Source organism: Taudactylus pleione, unplaced genomic scaffold (genome assembly GCF_031769625.1).
Source record: "Taudactylus pleione unplaced genomic scaffold, aTauple2 ptg000100l, whole genome shotgun sequence".
In the NCBI taxonomy this organism is placed as follows: domain Eukaryota; kingdom Metazoa; phylum Chordata; class Amphibia; order Anura; family Myobatrachidae; genus Taudactylus; species Taudactylus pleione.
The window spans coordinates 11,900,655-11,925,745 of NW_028284502.1; the positions used below are offsets into that span (position 1 = coordinate 11,900,655).

Consider the following 25,091-nt stretch of genomic DNA (forward strand, 5'->3'; position numbering starts at 1 on the left):
CTTTAAAGACTTTAATACTTGTATTTTGAAAATGTTAATAAAAGCAAGTCGTTTTCACTTTTATTGGTACTAGTCATTCATTTTTATCTTAGAAAAAGTACAGAATAATAATATTTTCATTGATCAACTCAATCCCGGGTATCCAGGGATTGAAAAAATGAGGCAGGATTGGCTTCCCTAACTAGTCCTCTACAATATTTCCTCTTTATGGCACATAGACATAGGAGATCTGAATGTATTACAAGTCTGAACATTGGCTGATCTGTAACGTAATTGCCATCTTTACAGACACCAACAAAGCTGCTTCAATGGCAACAAGTATTCAAAATTGACAAACAACATTATTTCTAAAAGGGTATATGTGATAATGTCTGAATGAGGCCACTCTCAGCATTGTGAAAATCAGTATCTCACACTTGGTGGTTGCGTGAGGGCCCCAAGGGGTGTTTTTTAATTTTGTGCCAATTTTCTTTAATGTGTTATAATTTAATTTTAGAGGTGGAAGCCTCTATCTAAAGAATGTAGCTTTAAGTATTGCAGCAATACCAAGCTAGATGGTGATAGTGAGCCATGGATTATGTGTGGGCCTGGAAAGATCCACCCACACAGGGTAGAAATAGTAAGTGTGACTACACCTACAGGCTGCCTTATGTACAGAGCTCAGGTGAGGCTAACGAGGCAGACCAGTCAGGCTGCATATGGAGTGAGTCTAAGGAGGACTGAGGCAGCTACAGATCCCAGTGTACCTGGAGCCAGTGGGGGTCAGGAGGCCAGTGTCCAGACCTGCAGTAAGCAGGGAGGACCACAAATCTCGAACACTGCTAGTGTGAAGTTGTGGCAGCCAAGCCAGGATGCCAGTGTCCCTACCTGCAGGAGACAGGGACGACCACAAGAGAGACTTTGTGTTAAGACCAGAAGTCAGTGTCTATACATGTGAGAGGCAGGGCTGAGACGTTTGAGACTATGGGCCTGATTCAGACCCACTCGCAAACGGCTGTCCGCTCGCAAGTGGGTCGATGGTGTGCACTGAGCATGCGCACGACGGAGGGAGCTCCGTCGTGCGCATGCGCCAGACGCGATGAGCGAAGGAAAGTCCTTCGCTCGTTGTGTCTGATCAAAGGGGGCGTGCTGTCGATGTTGATTGACAGCACGCCCCCTTTGGTAGGCGTGCCGGGGGCGTGCCTCCCTGACGGGGGCGTTCCCATGGGAACGCCTCCCGTCAGAAGCCGGCCCACTGACATCACTAGTGATGTCAGTGGGAGTGATTCACTCCGGAGCTTGCGGTTGAAAACCTCAACCGCAGGCTCCGGCTCGCAGTTTCGATGGTCGCGATGGTCAAGACCATCGCGGCCAAAAAACTGCACGCTCGTATAGCCTGTGGGTGGTGACCCACAGCTATACGAGCGTCCAGGAGGACGCTCCATTTTCATGGAGGGCGGCCCTCATTCAGAGCGTGCGCTCTGCTCAGAGCGTACGGCTCTGAATGAGGGCCTATGTTACATTTGCAGACTAGCTGCCCACTGTAGTCAGGGTTCAAGAAGTGAGTTAATGCCCTAAATGGGCTATACCCCCTCCTACTCTACTATCCCCCCCCCCATCATTATGGTGCACCCCCTGTCATTTTTCTGATCAGCCACAGGATTCATTACAACACATTTACAAAAAGCCTGCATTAGTCTCAAATTATAAAAGTTTTGTGGGTGGAATTCAATTGATTTCTTGCTCCTGTAGCATCCATCTAAAGTAATGGGTGATATTTAATTGGGCTTCCGGGCACGAGTGCCGTTGGTGCCCATTACTTATCAAGCATGTTGCGGCCAAACGTATAAAGCGGTTTAACCCATGCAAACTATTAAAGTGCACTAAACTATATTAACCACTCTGACTCTTTTTTTTTCCAAAAACCACTCCAAAATTGTCGTTTTTTTTTTTTATGAGTGAATTAGGTGAGGGACATCCATTTTAACTTATCTAAAATGGTTTCATAAAAAAAAAAAAAGAAATAATAATAATAATAATAATAATTCTTTTTAAGATTTGTAAATAAAAAAAATTGTTTAAAAAAAAAATAAAAAAATAACTGAACATCGGAACCACCATCGGAAACATTGCAACGTTCAATTAGAGACCAGATACAGGAACCAGGTATGTCAGGGGCGTTAGGGGGGAGGTTAAACTTACATTTCCAAAGCAGCTGCTCAGTTTTGCAGGCGCTGGGTAGGGGGTCCTGCTTTGCTGACCGATCAGTAGTGATCGGCAGCACAGCAGACAGAGGCAGAGGGGGAGAGGGTGCTAGCAAGCAGAGGGACCAGAAGGTCCCTCTGAGAGCAGCAGCTGCGGGAAGATTCTCTTCCTGCAGTCGCCCTCATATTTATCTGTCTGGACAAAATTTTTATGTCCAGTACAGATAGAGCTGCCTGGTGTGGACAGAAAATTACATCCATGCCAGGCAAGTGGTTAATAAACACTATGGTAATGTTTATCGGCATGTATTTCCCAAGTGGCCCCAGTAGCGATATAATGCTTTTTATGTTAGCACTCACTGGGGTTAATTCAATTCAGTGCGCTGTTGATAGCGCCAGGAGGGAGATCCCGCAGCTATTCAAATCAGACCGCTGTTTAGTCCGACGGTTAGGGTTAGAAGCTAAGTCGATGAATGCAGGTTCTCATGACTTAACCTGGGTGTTTAGTTGTGAGAACTGGCATTCTCCGACTAAAATGCCGGCCACAAGGCTGTTAGCGCAGCGCTAAGCCGAAAAACAGTCTTGCGGCGGGTACCTTAGTTGGACTTCTCCTCGCACCCTCAGAAATCATTAGTCGGACTACACAAAGCGCTTAACTGAATAGCTCCGGGAGCTCTCTCCTGATGCTATTTAACGCCCGCTGAATTGAATCGCCATCATTGAATTTCGAAATCTTTTGATGCACTTTCGTATCTGGTGCATCTACACCACTGGAAATACAACTGTAGAGGCATGCACACTGAGTATTAGGCACTGTTAATACACTGTCAAAACATCATAATATAAACAGCAGTAAGACTTAATAGATATTCAGCCCCCCTGAAGACGACCAGCTAGGGACGAAATGCGTAGGGTATAATATATGGATACCTAATACTATTCTGAACTCTGAATAACTTTACATTCTGGCGTTTGCGATTCCAGCAGCAAAACTGGGACTGGTCTGTGGACCAGTCCCAGCACCTTTGGATTTTTTTTCTCTTTTAATGATTCCAGATAAGCATTTTATATATTTCAATTAAGTACATTTATTTATCTTAGAGATACCAAATGTTTTCACTAATATTATATATATATATATATATATATATATATATATATATAATTTGGTACGCAGTCGCTTGGCACCTGAAGGGAGTACCATTTGCACTAAATAATGTATATTTAGCACCTGTGCCTTCTTCATACCGATTAAAATAAAAATTATTTTCAAACTCAAAATACAAATGAAACAATTTAATGCAAAATACTAATTTGATTCCCTGGAATATACTTCCAAATTTTTTTTTATTTTTTTTTAAACTATTAATTTGATCTAAGTATCAATTAAAAAAAGCGCAACGATATAGAGTCATCGTTAATCCTCTCCTATTTGAAATCCATGACTAAAAAGTCATCACTTTTAAGCACGCTGATCCCATCAACCGAGAACAAAAGCATATGCACAAAAGAGGTTTTAATAAATATCAAAGCCCCCAAGAGCCGGGGTCTCATTAAAATTATAAATTACACAAACATGGAATGAAGATTTTTAACTGCGGTGCAGCTAAGCAGATTACAGCAAAACCCCACGTTCCATCTGAGAACACATCGTGGACGGCTCAGACGGGAGCTTGGAACAAGGAATAAAAAAAAAGACCAACCCTACTAGCTAGGAAGAAAGCCTTGTGATCTTCCAACTCTGTTCAGCAGATGACAGTCAAATATGTTGATTATTCCATTTGTGCTGATAATCTTATAAAGACAAAAAAAAAATATAGGAAAAAAAGAAAAATGATTGGCTGTAAACTGTAGCACTGTGTGCTGCTCCGCTCACATTACACTTTAATTAATTTAGATTTACTTCTTAAGACATGACTATTAATCAACCAGCTGTCATTATCTGGGTCTTCTTCAAAGGGAATTATAAAGAATTTATATTCCATATTAATAATAAATAAAATAATAATAATAATAATAATAATAATAATAATAATAATAATAGTTAAATGACTAAAACAGAAACCTATCAAATATGAAGGCAAAATGCTCCACTTTGACTTACCCCAACAGGTTGGGTAAAAGTGAGAGTGATGGAGTAATTCAGTCATTTAAAAAAAAAAAAAAGTACATAGACTTCTACAGAATTACTAAAGACTGGGGGTAGTGTTCATCCTAGCACCCTGCTCCTGTCACAACCCAGTCAGTTTCTCTTTCCTGTCTGGGGTATCGCTCTCATCTCTGGTGCTCCTAGCACACTCAGCTGTTGCAACAAACTACTGAGATACAGACCAGAGTGTGCTAGAAGCACCAGAGCAGAGAGAGAGACACCCCAGGCAAGAAAGAGGAACTGCATGGATTGTGACAGGTGCAGGGTGCTAGATTGAACACTATGGGGGCATGGGCCAAAGGCTGATACAGCTGCTGAATCCATTCATCTGTACAGAAAATTCCTGTTTCCTAGGACATTACATACTGTGCTCCCCCACCCACCCACCCCCTCTTTTTCCACCAGCAACCAGATACTATATATAAAACTACAGTCCTAAAGTGTGGGGTTACTAATATAGGCTTGCTTTTTGTTAAAATCGAGGCATGGCTGGGTGGAGTGGGGGCATGGGCAATTTCTGACCCATTGTTCCCCTTATGAAAATGTGGGAGATTGCAGGGGTTACTCAAAGTCAGTTTTGTGCACCGGTGCACAGAGATGATCCCACCAAACCAGCTTTTTAGTGGTGGCAGTTTCCATAAAAGCGAATGACAAATAGCATAGTTTCAACACCAGTTAAAATATGACTAAATTTAGGTTTTTGAATAGGAAGTGCCCCCAGCTGTGTCTATTTGCAGTTGCCTGTCTGTGAATTTATGCAAGTGTCGCTACGAGGTCCTTTCCCTTGTGTATATCCGTGTGTTTGAATATGAAAGGACTGAGACGCCCTCTTTCAGCATCTGTACACGCTGCAATACCGATTGGTGCATCTTTAGAAGCACCATTGAAACTTGCACAAGCCCCATGGCAGGTGCGGTTTCTCAGTCAGTGTATGGCCTCCTGTGTGAGCATCTGTCCACGCTACCACTTTCTCCCACACACCTATGACATTCCCATAACATGCCCAAAAGACGGACTATATTTGTGCGTGCGCTAAGACGCCTCGCTGTCTCTGCGAGGAACGCTTACTACATTTCCAATACACTTCTCGGCGAGTATATCTGAAATCGCAACTGTGACTCTATACAGAAATAATCGGGACGCATGTGTGGTACGATTATTTCTGTATAGAGTCACCAGTTGTGCTTTCTGAGACGCATGTACAATAGCAAAAAAAATGGTTACACTACCGTCCAACAACGGCACTGCGACCATTTCTGAATCAAGCCCGTTGGGACTGACTATGAGCTGGGAGCAAAGCAAAAAAAAAGCTACTTTGGACGTCTTTGGAACAAACCATATTGCAACGCAAGAGGTGTAAATACATTTATATTTTCTGCATGCAGGGTAAATACTGGACAACTTTATTTTTACACTGCAGTTTAGATTTGACTTTGGATATGTCCCTCCCAAATCTAATTGTCTCTGTACACTTTAAATCTTCCCCACCTGCAAAAACCCACTTACACACATCAAAATATAAATGACAATTTTATTTCAGTGTAGTTATACCACAGACTAAAAACAAAAGCACAAACCCTGTACGCACATACGGCACAAAATGCGCTTCCAAATATCCTTCATCCTAAATATGAAAATAAAAAGCAATTTGCTTCCAGTTCTGACAGATGGGTTGGCTCTTACAGGATAACCTTTTCTATTTTATTCCCTCTCCATTATATTCCCATTACAAAAATATAAAATAAAAAAAATCTAATTTAAAAACAAAAAAAACAAAAACTGGACTTATACTAAATTCTAGGGAAACATTCCGCTACAGCAGTCATTTGTTTTCAGAAGTGTCAACACATTTAATTTTAAACACCTAAACCAGTAAATCAGAAATATGTGCAAAATGATTTGTGAACCACTGGGGGGGAAAGAAAAAAATATATAAACTAAAATCCAAAAATACTACATAAAATATATGAATTGAAAATAAGAACATTACTTTTTTTTCTCATCAATGCAATGCATCTAAATAGCAGCACTATGAAAAATACACTTGAGCCGCAATGCTATGTGGAAGACAACCATGGCACGTACAAAAGACGCAGACTTTGAATTGCACCTTCCAAGGTACTCCACCATGCAATTGAAATGGCTCAATCTCTGCTTGCAGTATGAGGAGTCCCAGCACTGCCGGTATGAGAAGATCTGAACGCTCATCCTATTCTACCAAGCAGAAGAGAAAATGAAGTCATCTTCTCTGCAATCATAATTTAAGGCTCATGCTGTTCAATACTTACAGACATCCCCAGACCCAAATACCTTGTTTCCAGGACACAGCATGACCACTGCAGGAAGCTAAGAAAAGTCACATGACCGAGAGTGCCATCTAGTCAGCTGACTCAATGGCTAATCTGATTTGTTGGCCCTAAGACATTAACCCATTTAAGGACAATTGTCTACAGTGCCAAGCGTGACAGGCCGATCTAACTAAGGAGGGGTTAATTGGCACAACCCAACGCCACCACATTCCAGAATTGATGAGGGAAGAGGCTTTCGGAGAGTATAATGGCAGACGCCAGTAAGAAGATTAGGAATGTGAATGCTATTGATGACAAGGCACTTCTCTAATTGTTTTAACAAAAGATACCCTGGAACCAAGAAAGAAAATGGACAACATAAATGATAAAACAGATAATACTTTTTTTTTTTATAAAGAAAACAGTCGGGGGATTTCATCAGATGAAACTCGGCGCTGAATTAATCCCTGTGGAAGCCAAAACCACACAACAGTATGAAATGCAAACACTGGGGCGATCTCAGCAATGTAAACAGATTTGTAAACGAAAGAGTACAGTTCATACTGAAATGACTCAATGAGAAAAAAAATAATCCTGCATAAAATGTCAAACAGGAACTGGACTGTTCCAAAACTTCTAGTAAAGCCACTATGAGTTTAGGAAAAGAAAAAAAACAGGCATCGCCTGCCAGTTCAGCCAAAATGGCTGAAAAAGTTTATTCCTCTATAGATCTGTGGTCTGAAGTATGACTATTAAAAGGATTGCTACACCTAAAGTTGATATATAAAAGACCCTCTGCGGATTGTAAAAAAAATAGTTCTGTAGCAGCAATTTCAGATAAAAAAAAATAAAAAAAAAGTCACAGATCGTGAACTGGAAAACTGGCGGCAGACAATACAATCAGACTGTTTCTATTGCATCGGTAAGGAAGCCAATCCATCCAGTATGGTTAATAAAAAGAAATCAGTTTTCTGAGTAAAATCTTCAACGAAAACAATCAGATTAAATCTGAATGAAGAGGCCGTATTTTAATCAGGAGATCAAAGTCCTACAATTATCATTGTTATCATTAAAGGATATATACGTACATGTGAGAAAGTGTTAATTTTGTTTTAATGAACAACCCACACAGTTTATACGTGTCTTGCTAGTTAAAATCTAGTAGGTGAAAAAAATAAATACATTATTATAAATAATAATTATAAATAAATGCATATTCTGCCCCCGACACAATTACACATTTGGGGCAGATTATTATTATGCTATATTAATATGGGGCCACAAGGACGCCCAAATGTCTTCATTTCAGTCTGACAATCCCGATTTGAGGGGACTATCCAGCGCTTAGGACATTCGCCCTGATCTGTGGAAGGGGTTGAGAGGTATGGAATGGCAACCTGCAGGCAGAATTGGTGCTGTAGTGCCGCATAAAACGTCCTTTGGACACCCCAGATAGGCACCCTGCATCCTCAGGACACTCCGATCGGTGCTCACTTACCGATGTTGGCAGCCCTGCCCCCCTCTGTGCAACAGAATGACTTCATGCACTCAGGGGGCGGGGTTGGCACGGGGCGCAGTTCAGCCCTTTACAATTAGGAACACAGTAATAAAAAGAGACTGCGTAAAAACAGAAATACAAATTGGTAAAAGGGCCCTGCTTCCAATCTATAAGGAAAAAGGAATTATACAGGAGATTAAAGTGCCACATATACACACAATTATAAGTGATATGCCTTCAGAACTGCATCAGAATGCTTGTAATGGCAGCACATCACGACCGCAACATCACTGAGTTTTTCTCTACCATGCTTTGTAACGTGATGTGCGCAGCCGCAAATTGTGACCACACAACAATTCGGAATTAATTCCACCCTATGTAGTGCTTAACATAAAGGAAGAATATTACCTAAATGCACCGGAAAATGTACTAAAACAAATTTACTGGTAGTGGTCAAAAAATGAAAGCAAATGTCTTACTAGTTATTACAGCACATTTTATTTGAAGTTATGATACAGTCTGTTGGTAGGTACTGTATGTGGCCTATAAAAGAGGGAGCTTTAGTGCCATAAGACTGCATACACTTATTCATGCACCCATTATCCTCCTAATTGAATACTTCTTACTGGTCTTCCCCTAATCAAGCTTTCACCCCTACAACCTATTTTGGATGCAACAGCTATAATTTCCCTGCAAAATGCTGCTCCACCCTGGCAGTTCATACACTTGTTGCCAGTACTGGAATCGGTATGAAAAAACGATGGACGGGATGCCGGCTGTCAGTACACTGACAGCGGCATCGAGGTTCAAATCCAGACAGGTGAACGGTGAGTACTGTTCCCCTGTCCTATTTACCCCTCAACCCTCCTTTCCTGTACACTAATACTAACCCTCCATTCCTTGCACCCTAACCCATACCCCCATAGTGCCTAGCCCTAAACCCCCCCCCCCCCCAGGTGGTGCCTGAATATAACCCCCCTGCCCGGAGCCTAACCCTAACCTCCCCCTCCCGCAGCCTAACACTAAAACCCCCCAGGGCGCATAAACCTAAGTCGTCCTCGCCCCCCCCAAGGCTGATACTCACCTTTCCGCAGTGTCCTTACGATCGGGAGGCAGTCTGCCGGGATCTCGATGTCGGCATCCCGAGTCATGTTGGGATTTTGGCGCCAGTGATTGGACATCAAGGCCCCATCCTCCGCTATACAAAGTAACATATCACAATAATGTACAGTGGGGGGTGGGGCCAATATGGCATAAACCAATGCAAATTCCATCATCAAGCCCCAGACTTCACAGAGAAAGAGAGCAGCATGTGGGTGTGTGGCCTACTCTCTTGGAAGTCTGAAAGAATCCCCCTAAAATTCAGGAAAACCCAGACATTCTATACCGTGGGTGTGCCGCTCTTAAAACAGAGTTTAAGAATAATAATTCCATTAAACAGAATGTAATTTTGTGCACAAAGGCATATGAAACAGCATTATGAAATATGGATTCTGTAGGCCGATATCTCATTTCTCTATGCTCCCTGTCAGGCTGATATTTAAGTATTGACATATATCATGTTATAATTTTATTGATTGAGACACACATCTCCCCAACTGGAAGGGGATGGTAACTACATCCACTTGATAGTGGGCAAAGCATGTGGGTGGCCATAAACCATATATGACACTATAATCTTATCTTGTAGGTGAGCCTAATACCTCTCTAAATATACAATTTCCTCTATGTGGCTGTTATGAATCACTGGGAAGATTCACAGGAAGAATGATTTATTAGGAATTTAAGCTCATCATTAGAGGTGTGAATTGATTGATAGAAAAGCTTTGAGGGGTCTATTGATAATGAAGCTTAGGAGGAGTCAATTGATAAAAATGCTTTGAGGGCTCGATTGATGAGGAATCAATTAATAAAGAAGCTTTGAAGGACTGGAGAGTACTTGACTGGAATGTGGCATGATAGCCAAGTTGCAGCCTTGTGGGCTGATGTGTGTTGGCTGGTTGCAGCCTTGAGGGCAGAGGTATACTTGGCTGGTTGCAGCCTTGAGGGCTGATATGTACTTGGCTGGTAGCAGCCTTGAGGGTTGATGTATAGCAGGGAATCTACACAGACACTGGAGAGCGTAAGAGGCAGCTGAGATGATAGTTATAGCAAGTTTACACAGATGCTGAAGTGCAGCAGAGGCTGCTGATGTCACTAGCAGATAGTCCACACGGACGCTGAAGTGCGGTTGTGACTGCTGTGATGTAACTGGTGGATAGTCCACACAGACGCTGAAGTGTGGCACAGACTGCTATGGTGTTGCCAGCAGATAGTCCACACAGACGCTGAACTGCAGCAGAGGCAGTTGACATACACACTGGACACGAGGAACTGGAACATACAGGAACATGAACTCACAGGAACCGGAAGCTACATACTGAACGCTATAGCCGGCACCAGAGCAGAGAACCAGCGGGAGTAAAAAAGGAAGACGATCCAATAGGTGCAGGGAGGTTGTGACGTAGGTGGACCGCATGGAGTAGCAGCCCGGTGTCTTCGTCTCCTAGCAACAGACGTGAGAAAGCAGCTTGGAGTATTGACGTCAAGCAAGACATTATGGCGGCTTGTGTCAGTACCCCCCCTTGACAAGTTGTTAAGGAACCCCTAGAACCAGGTTTATCGGGGAAGTTCTTAAAAAAAACCTTCTTTTCAAAACAGGAGCGTGTAAAGATTTTTCAGAGACCGAGGAACGCTCCTCCGCCCCGTACCCCTTCCAGTGAACCAAAAATTGTACACCTCCTCGTGAAAACCTGGAATCCAAGATTTTCTTCACGATGAACTGTTGATGACACTGGACGAATACAGGAGAAGGTATAGCTGGATGTCTGGAACTGAACCACGAGGAAGAAAAATAAATATGTTTTCAGTAGGGAGCAATGGAAGGCATTTTTAAACCTGAGCGTGTTCGACAACTTCAACCGAAAGGCGACAGGATTGATCCGAGAGATGATTCTGAAAGGACCGATGTATCTAGGAGCCAACTTCTATGAACGTTGGCAAATGTTGATGTTCTTAGAGGACAGCCAGAAAAAAAATCTCCAACCTTGAATCTGCATGGCTTGCGGTGTTAATCAGCCAGCCAATGTCTTAGAGCGTAATGATGCTTTAAAAAGACACTGACAAACCTTTTTCCAAACAGAACAGAGCCTAGAGACTGAATTTGAAAATGAAGTTCTTCCAGAATTAATTTCAAAAGAGTTAACTCTAGGATGCAATCCGGAGTTACAGAAAAAAGTAAAAATCGTGGAAGACGAGTGACAAAGTTATTGAAAGCAAATTCTACCAATGGTAAATGGCAGATCCAGTCATTTTGATACTTGGAGACAAAACACCAAAGATATTGCTCCAAGGACTGGTTGACCCGCTCCGTCTGTCTGTTAGATGGAGGGTTATATCCGGAGGAAAGACTGATGCAAAAGAGAAGAAAAGATTTTCCAGAAACGAGCAATAAATTGAGTTCTTCGGTCTGAAACGATGTCTACTGGAAGTCCATGAACAGTCAACAACTGTCCAAATGACCGAGCAGCGAGAAGAAGGTAAATCAACAATAAAATCCACTGCAATGTGAGTCCAGGGTTTGGATGAAGTAGATAGAGGAAGAAGAAGGCCAGAAGGAGTGGTGCAAGAAGATTTACTACAAGCACAAACATCACAGGCCATGACAAATTCACGAACATCCTGGAATAACTATTGCCACCATACTGAGCGGGAGAGTAGTTCAGCAGTTTTGGAGATGGTGACCAATGGCTCTAGAAGAATGAAAGTCCGTCAGAACAATTTTGCTAAATCTTTCAGGGACAAAAAGATTAATCCCGGTGGCTTTGGAGGAGGAGCTTCAGACTGACAGGAATGGAGAGCATCAGTTAAATTCCTGGACAAGGCCAAATGAATGCGAGAAGCCGGAATGATTGTCTCTTCAGAAGGTGTGGTAGGTTGAATGGGTTGGAAGCTTCATGAAAAAGAGTCTTCCTTGAGATTCCTGGAGCCAGGTCGGAAAGAAATGATGTAGTTAAAATGGGTAAAGACTACAGCACAACGTACTTGTCTAACATTGAATCTCTTCACAGTTTCAATATATGACAAGTTCTTATGGTCGGTCAAGACTGTGATCAGATGTTAAGCTCCTTCCAACCAGTGCCTCCAGGTCTTCAAAAGCCCATTTGATGGCCAACAACTCTTGATTCCCTACGTCATAATTTCTCTCTGCCAGCGTAAATTTACGTGAGAAGAAGGCACATGGATGAAACTTGTTATCTCGGGGATCCTTTTGCAACATAGCACCAACACCAACTTCAGAGTCATCCACTTCAACAATAAACGGAAGATCCAGATCAGGATGACAAAGAACAGGAGCAGCGATGAAAGCAGACTTCAGGGAATTGAAGGCCTTACCACCTTGACAGGCCAGTTTGCTGTATCTGCCCCTCTTTTAGGCAATTTTACAATAGGAGCGGCAATTGAAGAAAAAGACTTGATAAAACTGCAATAATAGTTTGCAAAAAAAAAAAAAAGACCTCCTTCACTTCGAACTCGCATTTCTCCAGTTTTGCATACAGATTATTCTCTTGGAGCTTGCGTAACACCTGTCTCACATGTTGGCGATGTTGTTCCAAAGACTTAGAATAGATGAAGATATTGTCTAAGTATACGACGGAAAAGTCTCCAAGGAACTCCCTCGAAATAACATTAATGAAATCTTGACAGATGGCAGGAGCATTTGAATAACCAAAAGGCAGGCTCAGATATTCTTAATGGCCCGAATGAATATTGAAGGCTGTCTTCCACTCATCGCCCTCCTTAATCCGGATCAGGTTATAGGTAGTTCGATCTTGGAAAAAATTAATGCCTCATGAAGTTGGTCGAAAAGAAGTGATATTAATGGTAATGGATAAGAGTTCTTAAAGGTGATATTATTTAACCCCCGGAAATCATTGCACGGTCAAAGTGATCCATCCTTCTGCACAAAAAATAATCCATCCCCAACCGGTGATTTGGATGGACAGATAAAGCCCTTCTGAAGAGCGTATTAGATGTACTCCTGCATAGATTGACTCTCAGGTAGGGACAAAGCGTATAACCTGCCTTTTGGAAGTTTGGCTCCAGGCTGAAGCTCAATGGCACAATCATATGGACGATGTGGAGGTAGAGTATCAGCCTTTTTCTTAGAAAAGACCTCGGAGAGATCACAAAAGGGAGCAGGAATAGCAGATGAAGACTGACTGGATGGTAGCAGCAATTCGTACTGGTTAAGCGAGACACTGTTTGGAACAGGTGGATCCCCACCAAAGGACTTCACCTGATTGCCAGTTGATCACAGGATTATGACCCCTAAGCCATGGCAACCCCAGAATTATAGGTGCTAGAGTACAATGAGAAAGCAGGAACATTATGTTTTCAGAATGTAAAGCTCCAATAGATAGATGGGAGGTGATCAAGAGTTGACTACACCTTTGGTAATAAGATTGCCATCCAACCCAGGTTGAAGTAAGGACTCAGGAGTCAAACCTAAAGAATTAAAAAATTAAATGTCAATGAAATTGTCTGCAGAACCACTGTCCAGAAAGGCAAAATGTTTAATTCTTGTTCAAAAACTTGGATGACTGTAGGAATAAGGACTGCATTACTGGGAGAGACATACGCAAGGCCCTGTATATCAAGACCCTGCCTTTTCCCGACTTGACTGGGCAAACATGGGCAGTAAGGGCCTGATTCAGAGCCGCTTGTAAGCAGCCGCTCGTTCGCTCCGAGCGATGTTCGCACAACTGCGCATGCATATGGGTTGTAATACACATGCGCGAACCAGTCATTGTGGTCGGAAATTGTGTGCTCACAAAATAGCGAATGCCTGCCAATTTGAGTGACAGAATGAGGCGTTTGTGGGTGGTAACAGGGGACGGTGCTTGAAAACGGGGAGTGGAGATCCGAACGCAAGCGTGCCAAACAGTCAAAACGGGCGTTTTAAGGTTGTGCATAATTAACAAAGCAGCGTCATCGGCCACGTCACTTGGTAGTTTCTTAGCCTGAACTGTTCGCATGATTGCGGTAGGAAAATCCAACCACAAGCACTGCGAGCAGTTCATACGCCTTTCGATGTACTCGATTAATCTACTAAATAGCGGAGATGATGTAGGATGCGAGCAGCCAGGGGGCGTCTTTACAAAATAGCGAGCGCATATTTCGTTCGCTCGCTCAGACATTGAGGCGTCAACAGACCGCAAAGAGCGAGCGCTCAATTTAAATAGCCGGACCCTTTTTCTGAACGAGCGAGCGCAAATAGCGTCCGGCTCTGAATCAGGCCCTATATCCCTTATCACCACCAAGTGATGGTCTCCTGTGCTTTTCCTCAGAAGAAAGACGGAAAGCCCCTAGCTGCGTGGGTTCTTCTAGCTCAGGAGAGGTAACCCAAACTGGAGATCGAGGAGAAATTGTAGGCAAATCTTTCTCCAGTCTATGCTCTCGAAGCAGACGGTCAAAACGGATGGTCAGGTGCATTAGTCCATCCAAATTTTCAGGAGCTGGATACTGGACAAGAATGTCTGATTTGGTGAGAGAGACCCAAACGAAATTGACTCCTGGTTTAATTAAACATTTAGGGCCGGATTCAAATAGCGGCGAAATTAGCGATAAAATCGGTTAAAAAAAAAAAAAAACAACAGGTGAAAATGGGAGGTGCAAACAAAAACAGGCGAAAAAGTCAGTAAATTGCGTCTGTACCCCAAAAAATGGCTGACGTACATCGGAAAATAATTTAGAAGTGTATTATTGGCCGTAATAAGTATTTACGATACCTAAATTGCATCGGTTGGCAGTAATTTGCGTATACGAAAAAACTTTAAAAATTTATAGAAAGCTAATTTTTTTTTCTAGAAAATTACTGTTCCACGTAAATTTGGGGTACGTAAAAATGGGTGAAAGTATAGTTTTGTGACGTATGTTAATCCCAATGCCAGAAAACCGGCCCGAACAAAGGTAAGTCCAGCGCACCCTTATCGTTAGCCACGGGGGGTTAGTTTTAGGGAGTATACTGGGGTTAGGTATGGGGGGGCGGGATTAGGTCTAGGCACCCCTAGGGGGGAGGGTTAGGCACCCCCAGTAAGATTGAACAGTTTGGAAATACTTCACCACCGTATGATCATATAATGAAAGCTGAAATTAGAAATATAGAGTGGATCTTACTGGGTTGATTCCATGTGAATGTGTGGAGCAGCAGACAACGATTTGCAAATACCAGCTGAGCAGAAAGTACCTTAGCATCAGCTGGCTCGAATGGTCCAAACAGACGCCTGTGAAGCCCAAACAAGCACACGGCTCGCCTGCGTTGGACGGTAAAGGCTGATTGCTGGAGTCGGAAGTGTGGAGGATATTACTGCTATACACTTTCTGAAGTCGGGAGCTATTTAGAAACATCATCGGCTTCCAGCATTCAGCCTTTACCCTCCAACGCAGGCGAGCCGTGTGCTTGTTTGGGCTTTACAGATGTCGGTTTGTTCCCTTCGAGCCAGTCGATGCTAAGGTACTTTCTGCTCAGCTGATGCAAATCGTTGTCTGCTGCCCCACACATACACATGGAATCAACCCAGTAAGATCTGGAGTATTTAGCATCTGACTTATGCTCTATTAGACCATTATGCTTGGACTGTGAGATCTGCAGACATATCATCTTGTGGAACTTAATAGCGGAAAAGGAATGACTTAAAGTGAATACTTCTTTAAATCAGCTCCAGCACTTACTAAACCCCAACTCAATTTACCATTACAACTCTACTCCAAGATTTATGTACATAATTTTTTATACTTTGATGTTCATTGGAACCCCCAGTTTTGAACCCTCAAAATGCTTTAATAAACTGGTATTTACTACTGGAAAACTTATCTGTATCTATCGTATACCTTCCTAATGTAAAGGTGCGTACACACGGTACGATAGCTATGAACGATAACGTTCAACGATATATCGTTAATTTTTATGCAGTGAACGACCAACGATGCGCGTTCTCGCATGAATGATAACGATATCTCTAATCGTCCGTACATGCAGGCCAACTTGCACGATATTGCGAACTTTGCCTGTTCAGAGATGTGGCAGGATGACTTCACTGAAAGATATCTTTCAAGTCGCTGGTGGTACAGATCGTACTGTGTGTATGCAGCTTTACAATTCTCAGTGTCTAGACTAGAGGATACCCCCATGATGTCTGCTCATTTCTTCCCTGACTGGCTGCCTGCCTGATTCTGAGTGACCTGAGAGACCACCCCCAAGTGTTTTCCCGCTTTTTTACACAGCTGCTGCTGCTGCTTCTATGGCAATGTAACAGCTGCTAAGCTTAATGGAGCCTCCCACACAGTACTCACCACTGCCGTTGGAAAGGAGACATGTCTGCAGAGGACCCAGATGGCAATCATGCTTCCATGGTAATGCCATCAGCCAGCGGCGCCACTGCCTCCCGCACACCCTGCTGCCGCTGCTGGAGGAGAGATCACAAACAAACACTCCTCCAGCAGCAACTGTGTGCGAGGCGGAGCTGGCTGTTAGCATTACCATGAAAGCATGTCTGCCATCCAGGTCGTCTGCAGACATGTCTCCTCTCCAATGACAGCGATGGGTACTGTGTGGGAGGTGGTGCCGCTGCTGGCTGTTAGAATTACCATGGCAGCATGTCTGCCGTTTGGGTCCTCTGCAGAAATTATTCCTCTCCAGCAGCATTGGTGGAGACTGTGTGGGAGGCGGTGTCGATGCTGGCTGTTAGCATTACCATAGGAGCATGTCTGCCATACGGGTTCTCTGCAGACATGTCTTCTCCCCAGCGGGATTGGTAGGGACTGTCAAGGAGGCTCCATTTGGCTTAGCAGCTGTCACATTGGCACAGTAGCAGCTTCAGCGGCTGTAAAAAGGCGGGAAAACACTTGGTCATTCAGTCAGGGAAGGAATGAGCAGGCATCATGGAAGTACCCTCTATCCTCCAGACACTGAAAAGTGTTACATTAGGAAGAAATGAGAAAATACATATAAGTGTTCTATTAGTAAGAAGCAGTTTAAGGGGGCGATTCAATTGTTTTGGATGCCCCCTGCTGGGCGTCAAAACAAATAGGAGCCAGACGGAGCAATTCAATAGTAAACCAGTCTAATGATGTGGTCAAGGTGGGGAAAAAACAAAACACTGTTAGGGCACCCTGAGCAACGGACTTTGCACACATTTCTTCTCGCACCTCAGGAAGCTGCGAGAAGAAATGTGTACCCCGCAGCTTTAGGCGTCCGAAAGGAGAAACAATTGAATTGCTCCATCGGGCGCCTATTCCTATAGACGCCCAGTGGGGGACTTCCAAAACAACTGATTCGCCCCCTAAGCGTTAAAACTGGTTACATTATTAAGAAGTAGCATTTAAGTGTTAAATTAGTTTACTTAATGTGCTGAACAAGTTTGATCATGTTCTAAAGCAGTTTAGTTATGGTAACCCAGGAAGTCCCATGTTCTGAACTTGAACCACACTTCAGTACAGGATTATTTTAAGGGAACTTAGAAAATGTAAATGAATAAACTGTACAAAATAACCACATAATCCACATAGATGTTGACTTTTTGGCAGCTCCCTCCTGGATGGGGCAGCTACAGTAGGCAGGTGACGTGATAGGACACAGACCCTCCAACATGACCCATTCTATTATACCCCTTTTCCACCTAAATTCCGGGTCTGACCCGGAGTTGGACCAAAGTTCCTATCCGGATCAGACCCGGAAATTTTACCGGCGCCGACTCGGGATATTCCAGAGTCAGCGCCGCTCACACCGCAGTTGGGTCATCTCCAAGCGCCACTGAAGCCGGACCAATCGACCGGCTAGCAGCGCACTCCAGGTCATCGTGACCCGGAGTGCGCTGTTCTCACAGCAGGGTTTCACGGGCTACTCCAGTGTTAAACCCTGCTAGTTACCTGGGTTGGATTGCCGGGTCACTCGACCCGGCGATCCAACTCTCTCCCCTTTTACACCAGGGAGCTGCCCGGGTTAACCCTTCAAGAACCCGGGTTTTAGCTCCGGTGTAAAAGGGGTATTACATACAAAATGCTCTGCTCCTGGATTTCCCTCTTAATTTATGATTGCAGCTACCCATGCTGAAACACCTGTCTCATCAATTTCCTAGTTCATCAAAGGTGTCTGCAATCATACATTAGGTGGGAAGTTCAGAAGCAGAGTATTTTGTACCTAATGGAACCGGTCATGGAGGGTAGGATGACACTATCAAGTGTATAGTGTGGTTGGCGCTGACATGCGTCATCATGCCCCCACTAATCAATGCTGCGATTACTGGGATTGTAAAGCAAGGGGGCAGGACCACAAAGACAAGCTCCAGCACACAAAGTCATTAAGTTGCTGGACAGTCCCCTTTACTCGGGAAGTCAGTGACAACGTGCAGTCTCCGGGAGACTTGCACACTTCTCCAGTTCTGGGGGAGCCACACGAGATTCTGGAGTCTCTCAGATGTTCTGGGAGAGCCAGCAAGCATGATGTGCACTATATAAATAAATGATAATAAATAATACATAAACCAGGAGGACCAATCACAACAATAACGGGAGCGTCACTTCATTCATTACTAATACTGCCAGTGTCCGCCCCGGGACGAGTTATTAAAAGACATAACTGTAAAGCTTAATTTCCCATAGGGAGAATAAAACATCACCTACCTACCCAGACACCGGACCAAGGATGTTTTGAGGCCGGGTCACTGAGGACAGCTGTCCTCACCCTCTAACAAAGAGACGTACGATTGGCTGGCTGTAGAGATATCCGGTTGCTGATTGGATGCTGCAGCGTCTCTGCTTCCATAATGCAGCGCGGCGCTGACGGGTGAAGCATGATGGCGGCGCCCAGTGTTCCCTGCATGAGCGGCCGAGATATGTCCTCAGGAGCTGAGACCAGTTTTCGGAAGAAGGTGCGGGGAAAGCTCCCGGTCATACGGGGTACCCGGCCCTCTGTGCACAATGGGCAGCTGCTGGTGTCCTCCGGGGTTTCCGCTCTGGACCACATCATAGGTGTGTGGCTGGTAGTGATAGGAGCCATGGTCACTGTTACAGCATCCCAGCCTACGCCATGCCAAGCAGTGGCTGAGTCTGCAAGAGCACAGTGTCACTTTTACTCAATATTCAAGGCTACAATGCCCTACCCTCCAACATAACCCGTTCCATTAGGTACAAAATGCTCTGCTCCTGAGTTTCCTACTTAAATGTATGATTGCAGTCACCTGTGTTGAGCTAGGTGATAGATGAGACAGGTGTTTCAGTACAGGGGATGGCATCATAAATTAAGAACCAAGTCAAGGAGCAGAGCATTTTGTACCTAATGGAACAGGTCATGTTGGTGGGTTTGCAATGTCTGACCCCCAGAGCAGGTGCAGCTAACCTGTCATTACATGGGACTTTGGGGGAGTTCTATTAAAACCTTTTAACAAGGATAAGTGGAGAAGTGTCCACTAGCAACCAATCAGAATAGAGCAATAATTTTGTGAAATTACTAGATAAATGATCACTAACATCTGATTGGTTGCCAGGGGCAACTTCTCCATTTGTCCTCTTAAGAAGCTTTAATAAGTCTTGTCCTCCTTTTCAATGACTATTAAAGAGAACCTTTAGTTGTTCATATAGAGCCTAGTGTGGTTATGTCAGTGACCAAAATAATAAATCCACTATATATATATTACTTGTGCTGGGAAGACCGTATAGAAAAATGATGTATGCTCAGACATGGATGGGAGGCAGTTTAGTACATCTTTTGCAGATAACAAATAAACCCAAATATAAAAAGGTCTCTAACTTTTAAAAAGCCATAGTACAAGAATAGTGAGTTTTGTATTAAAAGTAAAGAATAAGAGTAATTGTAATGTAGGTTTTTATATATATATATATATATATATATATATAATATAAATTTCATTGACCTTTAATGTGTGACACTGTTTCTGGTAATTAGGATGAATATTTTTAACATGTTCAAGAATTTTGGAAAATTTCCTTAAAAAAAAAAAAGTTGGTCAATGGCTCCACAATCGGCCGTAGTTGGATTTCAGTGCTTAAAATGCTCATCACCTGGTAATGCACATCATCTGTCATCTTGTTTGTGGCAAACACCAGGGGGTTTGTTTACGAAATGGCTGCTGTTTGAAACCGCTGGTTATCACCATTTTTGCCCTGAGATTTTACAAAAGCTATGGTATTAATGTGCAAAACAAGGTATTTTTGCACTTAATAGTTTTGCTTTTTTAAAATTCTGTGGGCAAATACACTGATAATTGGTATCTTTGAGAAGCCACCTTTTAATAAATCAATCCCTAAATGATTTCACATTTGACCTTAACCTAAAAAATACTCTAGAGCACAGAGTGCTTGTTTCCAACAATGTAGGGTTCTCTGTAGTATACATGTTCCTGGCATATTTTTAGTGCAGTCATTTCTTTAGAAGTCTAGGGTAATGGTAATTACTACGAAGTGGTACTGAGGCAGTCGCCGAATGACAATGATAAAGCAGGAGCGTGGCTGGTACAGTGCCCAGAACATAGAGTAGAGGCTGAAATTGGCAGGTCCCCATTCCTTTCTAGGCCCACGAGACCCAATTCCCTGCTAGGCTGGTTCTGATGGTACATGTGACTTCCTGATATGATCATAACAGGCTCCTGCTCATCTCTTTTAGGAGGAGAGCTGGAGGTCGGGGAGGCTATAATATATTTTCTGATGGGCACCAGTGATGCACGGTTTCACCCATGTTCTCAGAGATTGTTTTCACCCCGTATATCTACACATCTTTTCTGATGAGAGCATTGTCTTATGGGATAATTAGGCCCCAACTGCAGAGCACATATGGTTACCATTTTATCTGTATATGGTGGCCTTCTAAGTCCCTGGATCTGAACCCAATAGAGCATGTATGGGATATTCTGGAACGATGCATGAGACATGTCCACCACTATTAACCAGGCGTCATTTGAGTGGCTTTGTGGCAGAATACATTTCCTGCTTTTCTCCACAATTCCTTTCCAATATTATTCTAGTCTGGGGATTGTTAAGGCTATTCTAATACCTTAATCATTCTTCTTAGTGCTTTATGGATATTTTTAAGGTATGTCTTGGATCATTTATCTCTGATGTAGCCAACCTGTTTCAAGGTTCAGTTATCAAATGACTTTAGAACACCAAATGGGTATGTATCAAGCCTTCTAAAAAGTGTAGAACTTGCCTATAGCAAACAATCAGCTTATACCTATTATTTTATAGAATTCATTTTAAATGCTAGCTACAAGTTGATCGGTTGCTATGGGCAACTTCTCCACTAGGAGAAGATCTTATCATCTAAGATTTGCTGACGTATAGTTGACTCCATTCTTCCTATCACTCGGATAATTCTCCCTGTGTCACATAACAGAAAAGCATTACAAATCTACACACGACTAATGGTTGGTAAGGTGTCACTGTCCATGTACACTCGCATGCATAAATGTACATTAATGTATGTGTGTCTCGTAGTCTGCATTGTAACCAATATGTTGATTAAACTGATTTACATGGATCATTTTGTATTCTCCACAGGTGGTGGACTAGCTGTTGGAACCCTTCTTCTAATTGGTCAGTACCATTTATTTTAAGTTCTACTTTATGGGCTTAATGTAACAGTATGAAAATGCTTTCTATTCTTTCTAGTACAATGACATTACTAAGAATGACATGCCTTACCTATAAGTATAGATTCTATGTGCAAAAACAGGGTTAAAAGGAAACTGTTCCATTCTAGCAATAGCAATTGTGTCACTACTGAGTTCAGAATGTTCCCAAGTTCAAAGTTTAATTTATGCGAGGTAGATTTGTAAGGACTCCAACTTCATCATTGCGTTAACACTGTTCCAGCGGGATGTAGTCGGCATCTCAGCGTGTGGGATGCAGACGGTCTAAATACCAGCGCCGAAATCGCGACATGTCGGGATCCCGACACCAGTATCCCGACCGTCGGCATCCCGAAGGGTAAGTATCAGCGGGAGGGTAGTGTTAGGTAGCGATGCTAGGTGTAGGCATTAGAGGGAGGGATAGGCTTAGGGTGCGGGGAGGGGGAGGTTAGGTTTGGGCACCGGGGAGGGGGGGGGGGTCTTAGGTTTAGGGGAGGGGAGGTTAGGTTTAGGCACTAGGAAAGGGTGGAGATAGGTTTAGGCACTGGGGAAGGAGGGTTAGGATTAGGGTAGGGAAAATACTCACCATTACATGCTAAGAGTGTTGGGATTCTGGCTGTCGGGATGCTGCTGTAAGTATTTGACCAGCGTCATCCCGACAGCCGGGATATCATACCCATTCCTTTCCAACTGTATCATTTGGTTATAGTTGACAGCACAATTTTCTTGCCTTTGTCCATATAAAAAGGCGATATTACAAGTATGAAATATAATAAAAATATATTTTTTTATATAATAAATAGCTATAATTTATCATATAGAGAATTTAAGATGGAATTGATTTGAATAATGTTTTTTAATAAAAATAATAATAGATAAAATTGATTGTCATACAATCATAAGGCTATTTGTATCATGAAATAAATAACATAATTTAATCAAATTAAAAACAGTATCAATTTGTAATAGGCATGTGGGACAATATGCATATATTGTAAAAAAAACACCTGTTCCTAGTATCGCCTCTTAAAGTTCTGGAATTGGTTGGCTGATGTCACATAGATATATTGTTGCTGCGATATCAGACAATCTCATATACTTACTACTATGATCCAGGAATGAAGGGGTCTTCAGCGGAAATTGTCCTGCACGTTGATAGTCCCTTAATGAGTGATGTACCTTTGTGGATAGAGGGCCTGATTCAGACCCGCTCGCGAGCGCTGAGCGCTCGCAAGCGGGTCGATGGTGCCCTAATGCGCATGCGCACGACGGAGGAAGCTCCATCGTGCACATGCGCGAGACCCGAATAACAACGGGGTAGCCGTCGTTATGGGTCTCGCACCAAAGGGGGCGTGCTGTCGATGGTGAGTGACAGCACGCCCCCTTTGGTGGGCGTGCCGGGGGCGTGGCTGCCAGACGGAGGCGTTCCCGTGGGAACACCTATTGTCTGGGTCCGGCCCCACTGACATCACTAGTGATGTCAGTGGGAGTGATTTTGGCTCTGATAGAGCGAAAATCACTCCAGGGCTTGCGGTCACCGAGACCCTACCGCAGGGTCTCGTCGCAAGCCCAATGGTCGCGATGGTCTTGACCATCGCGACCATCATCATGGACGCTCGCATAAGCTGTGGGTGGGAACCCACAGCTATGCGAGCGTCCAAAAGGCCGCTTTGGAAAAAAAAAAAACACGCCCTGATTCAGAGCGGGCACTCGTTCAGAACGTCCGGCTCTGAATCAGGCCCAGAGTTGCTGAGTGCGTTGTAGGTGACAAAAAACCGCTGTATTGGATCTGGAGATCTGGGCTTGGTTCAGGTGTTTGAGGACGGAGATAAAGTCCTAGTACAGATGCTTTCTGACGCGTTTCCTTCTGTGTCCCACGGCTTTTTCAAGTATGTTAACTACACGTACAAGTTTTTATTTTTTTAAATCAAGTGATTTTTATTGCCATTTTTTTGTAATATAGACAAAAATCCAAAAAACAAACACAATAATATAAAGTAGATGGGCAGCAAGCATTCGATACATGTGACATTGCATATTTTGTATCTTGAATAGTGTGCAAAAGACCAATGCAATGTCGGTATATTTAAATGAATAAGAAAGTCACAAACACATATGTAATAACTGCAAACTATACAGAGAGCATTACTCCAATAGTATACATTAACCAGCCAACTCTTTGGCATGCAGGACCAAGCATCCAACACATAAAAAATGAATTAACAATATACAGACTGTAACTCCTACTTGTATGACCACTAATCCCATCCCGGTGGAGGCCATATTTAGACTGGTTGGCCATTTTATATATGGGTCAGTCCATGTTAAGTGGACACACAAAAACAAATATAGGTTGAGTCTCCCATATCCAAAATGCTTGGGACCAGGGGTATTTTGGATTACGGAATATTCCGTATTTTGGAATATTTGCATATCATAATGAAATATCTTGGGAATAGGACCTCAGTATACACACAGAGTGCATTTATGTGTTATATACACCTTATACACAACCTGCAGGTAATTGTATACAATATTTTCAATAATTTTGTGAATCAAGCAAAGTTTGTGTACATACATGAAATTCATTTATGTTTTATATACACACAGCCTGGAGGTAATTTTATACAATATTTTGAATAATTTGTGTCTTAGACAAAGTTTATGTACATTGAACCATCAAAAATCAAAGGTTTCATTATCTCAGTCATGCCAAAATAATTCCGTATTTCGGAATATTTCTGTATTTCTGAATATTTGGATATGGGAGACTCAACCTGTATTTTGTTTTAAATCAAACTGGCCAACCACTCTGTCAGCTAGTAAATTGATAAAGACCCATTATCAAAATCCAGTAACATGGAAAACATAGGATAGCAATATCTTCAATAGGCATATCTGTAAGGTCTTCGACAGACCTGCAAGCTGTGTGTGGGTGTGAGGCCTGATTGTCAATGTGATCTCTTTTAATTAAATAAATAATCCACAAAAAAAAACTTTTCAAGGTAGCCTTAGCACTTAGGGCCTGATTCAGACCCGGTCGCAAGCGCTGAGCGCTCACAACCGGGTCGATGGTGGCCCAGAGCGCATGCACACGACTGAGCCGGCTCCATCGTGCGCAAGCGCGAGACCCGGATAGCGACGGGCAATCCGTCGCTCCGGGTTTCGCACCAAAGGGAGCGTGCTGTCGATGTTGAGTGACAGCATTCCCCCTTTGGTGGGCGGGCCGGGGGGGGCGGCTGCCCAGACGGAGGCCTACCATCTGGGGGCGGCCCCACTGACCTCTCA

The 25,091-nt window shown here is 43.2% G+C and overlaps 2 protein-coding genes across 9 annotated transcripts in view; one reads left to right on the top strand and one right to left on the bottom strand.

Moving 5' to 3' along the window:
- The window catches only part of IMMP1L (inner mitochondrial membrane peptidase subunit 1), a 41,831-nt gene extending 22,858 nt beyond the window's left edge, over nucleotides 1-18,973 (bottom strand). For 3 of the 6 annotated variants that reach the window (XM_088470427.1, XM_088470424.1, XM_088470422.1), the window contains exon 1: nucleotides 18,841-18,972. The gene's annotated coding sequence lies outside the window, so the exon portion shown is untranslated. Of the gene's footprint in view, nucleotides 1-16,913; nucleotides 17,032-18,840 lie in introns of those variants that run through there. The other 3 variants (XM_088470426.1, XM_088470423.1, XM_088470425.1) reach the window with 3 other exon arrangements.
- Nucleotides 18,945-25,091, top strand: part of ELP4 (elongator acetyltransferase complex subunit 4) — a 325,735-nt gene continuing 319,588 nt past the window's right edge. The window contains exons 1-2 of one of the 3 annotated variants that reach the window (XM_088470418.1): nucleotides 18,945-19,188; nucleotides 21,733-21,768. In XM_088470418.1, the coding sequence (XP_088326544.1) occupies nucleotides 19,011-19,188; nucleotides 21,733-21,768 (214 nt within the window). In that variant the 5' untranslated portion in view covers nucleotides 18,945-19,010. The remainder of the gene's footprint in view (nucleotides 19,189-21,732; nucleotides 21,769-25,091) is intronic. The other 2 variants (XM_088470420.1, XM_088470421.1) reach the window with 2 other exon arrangements.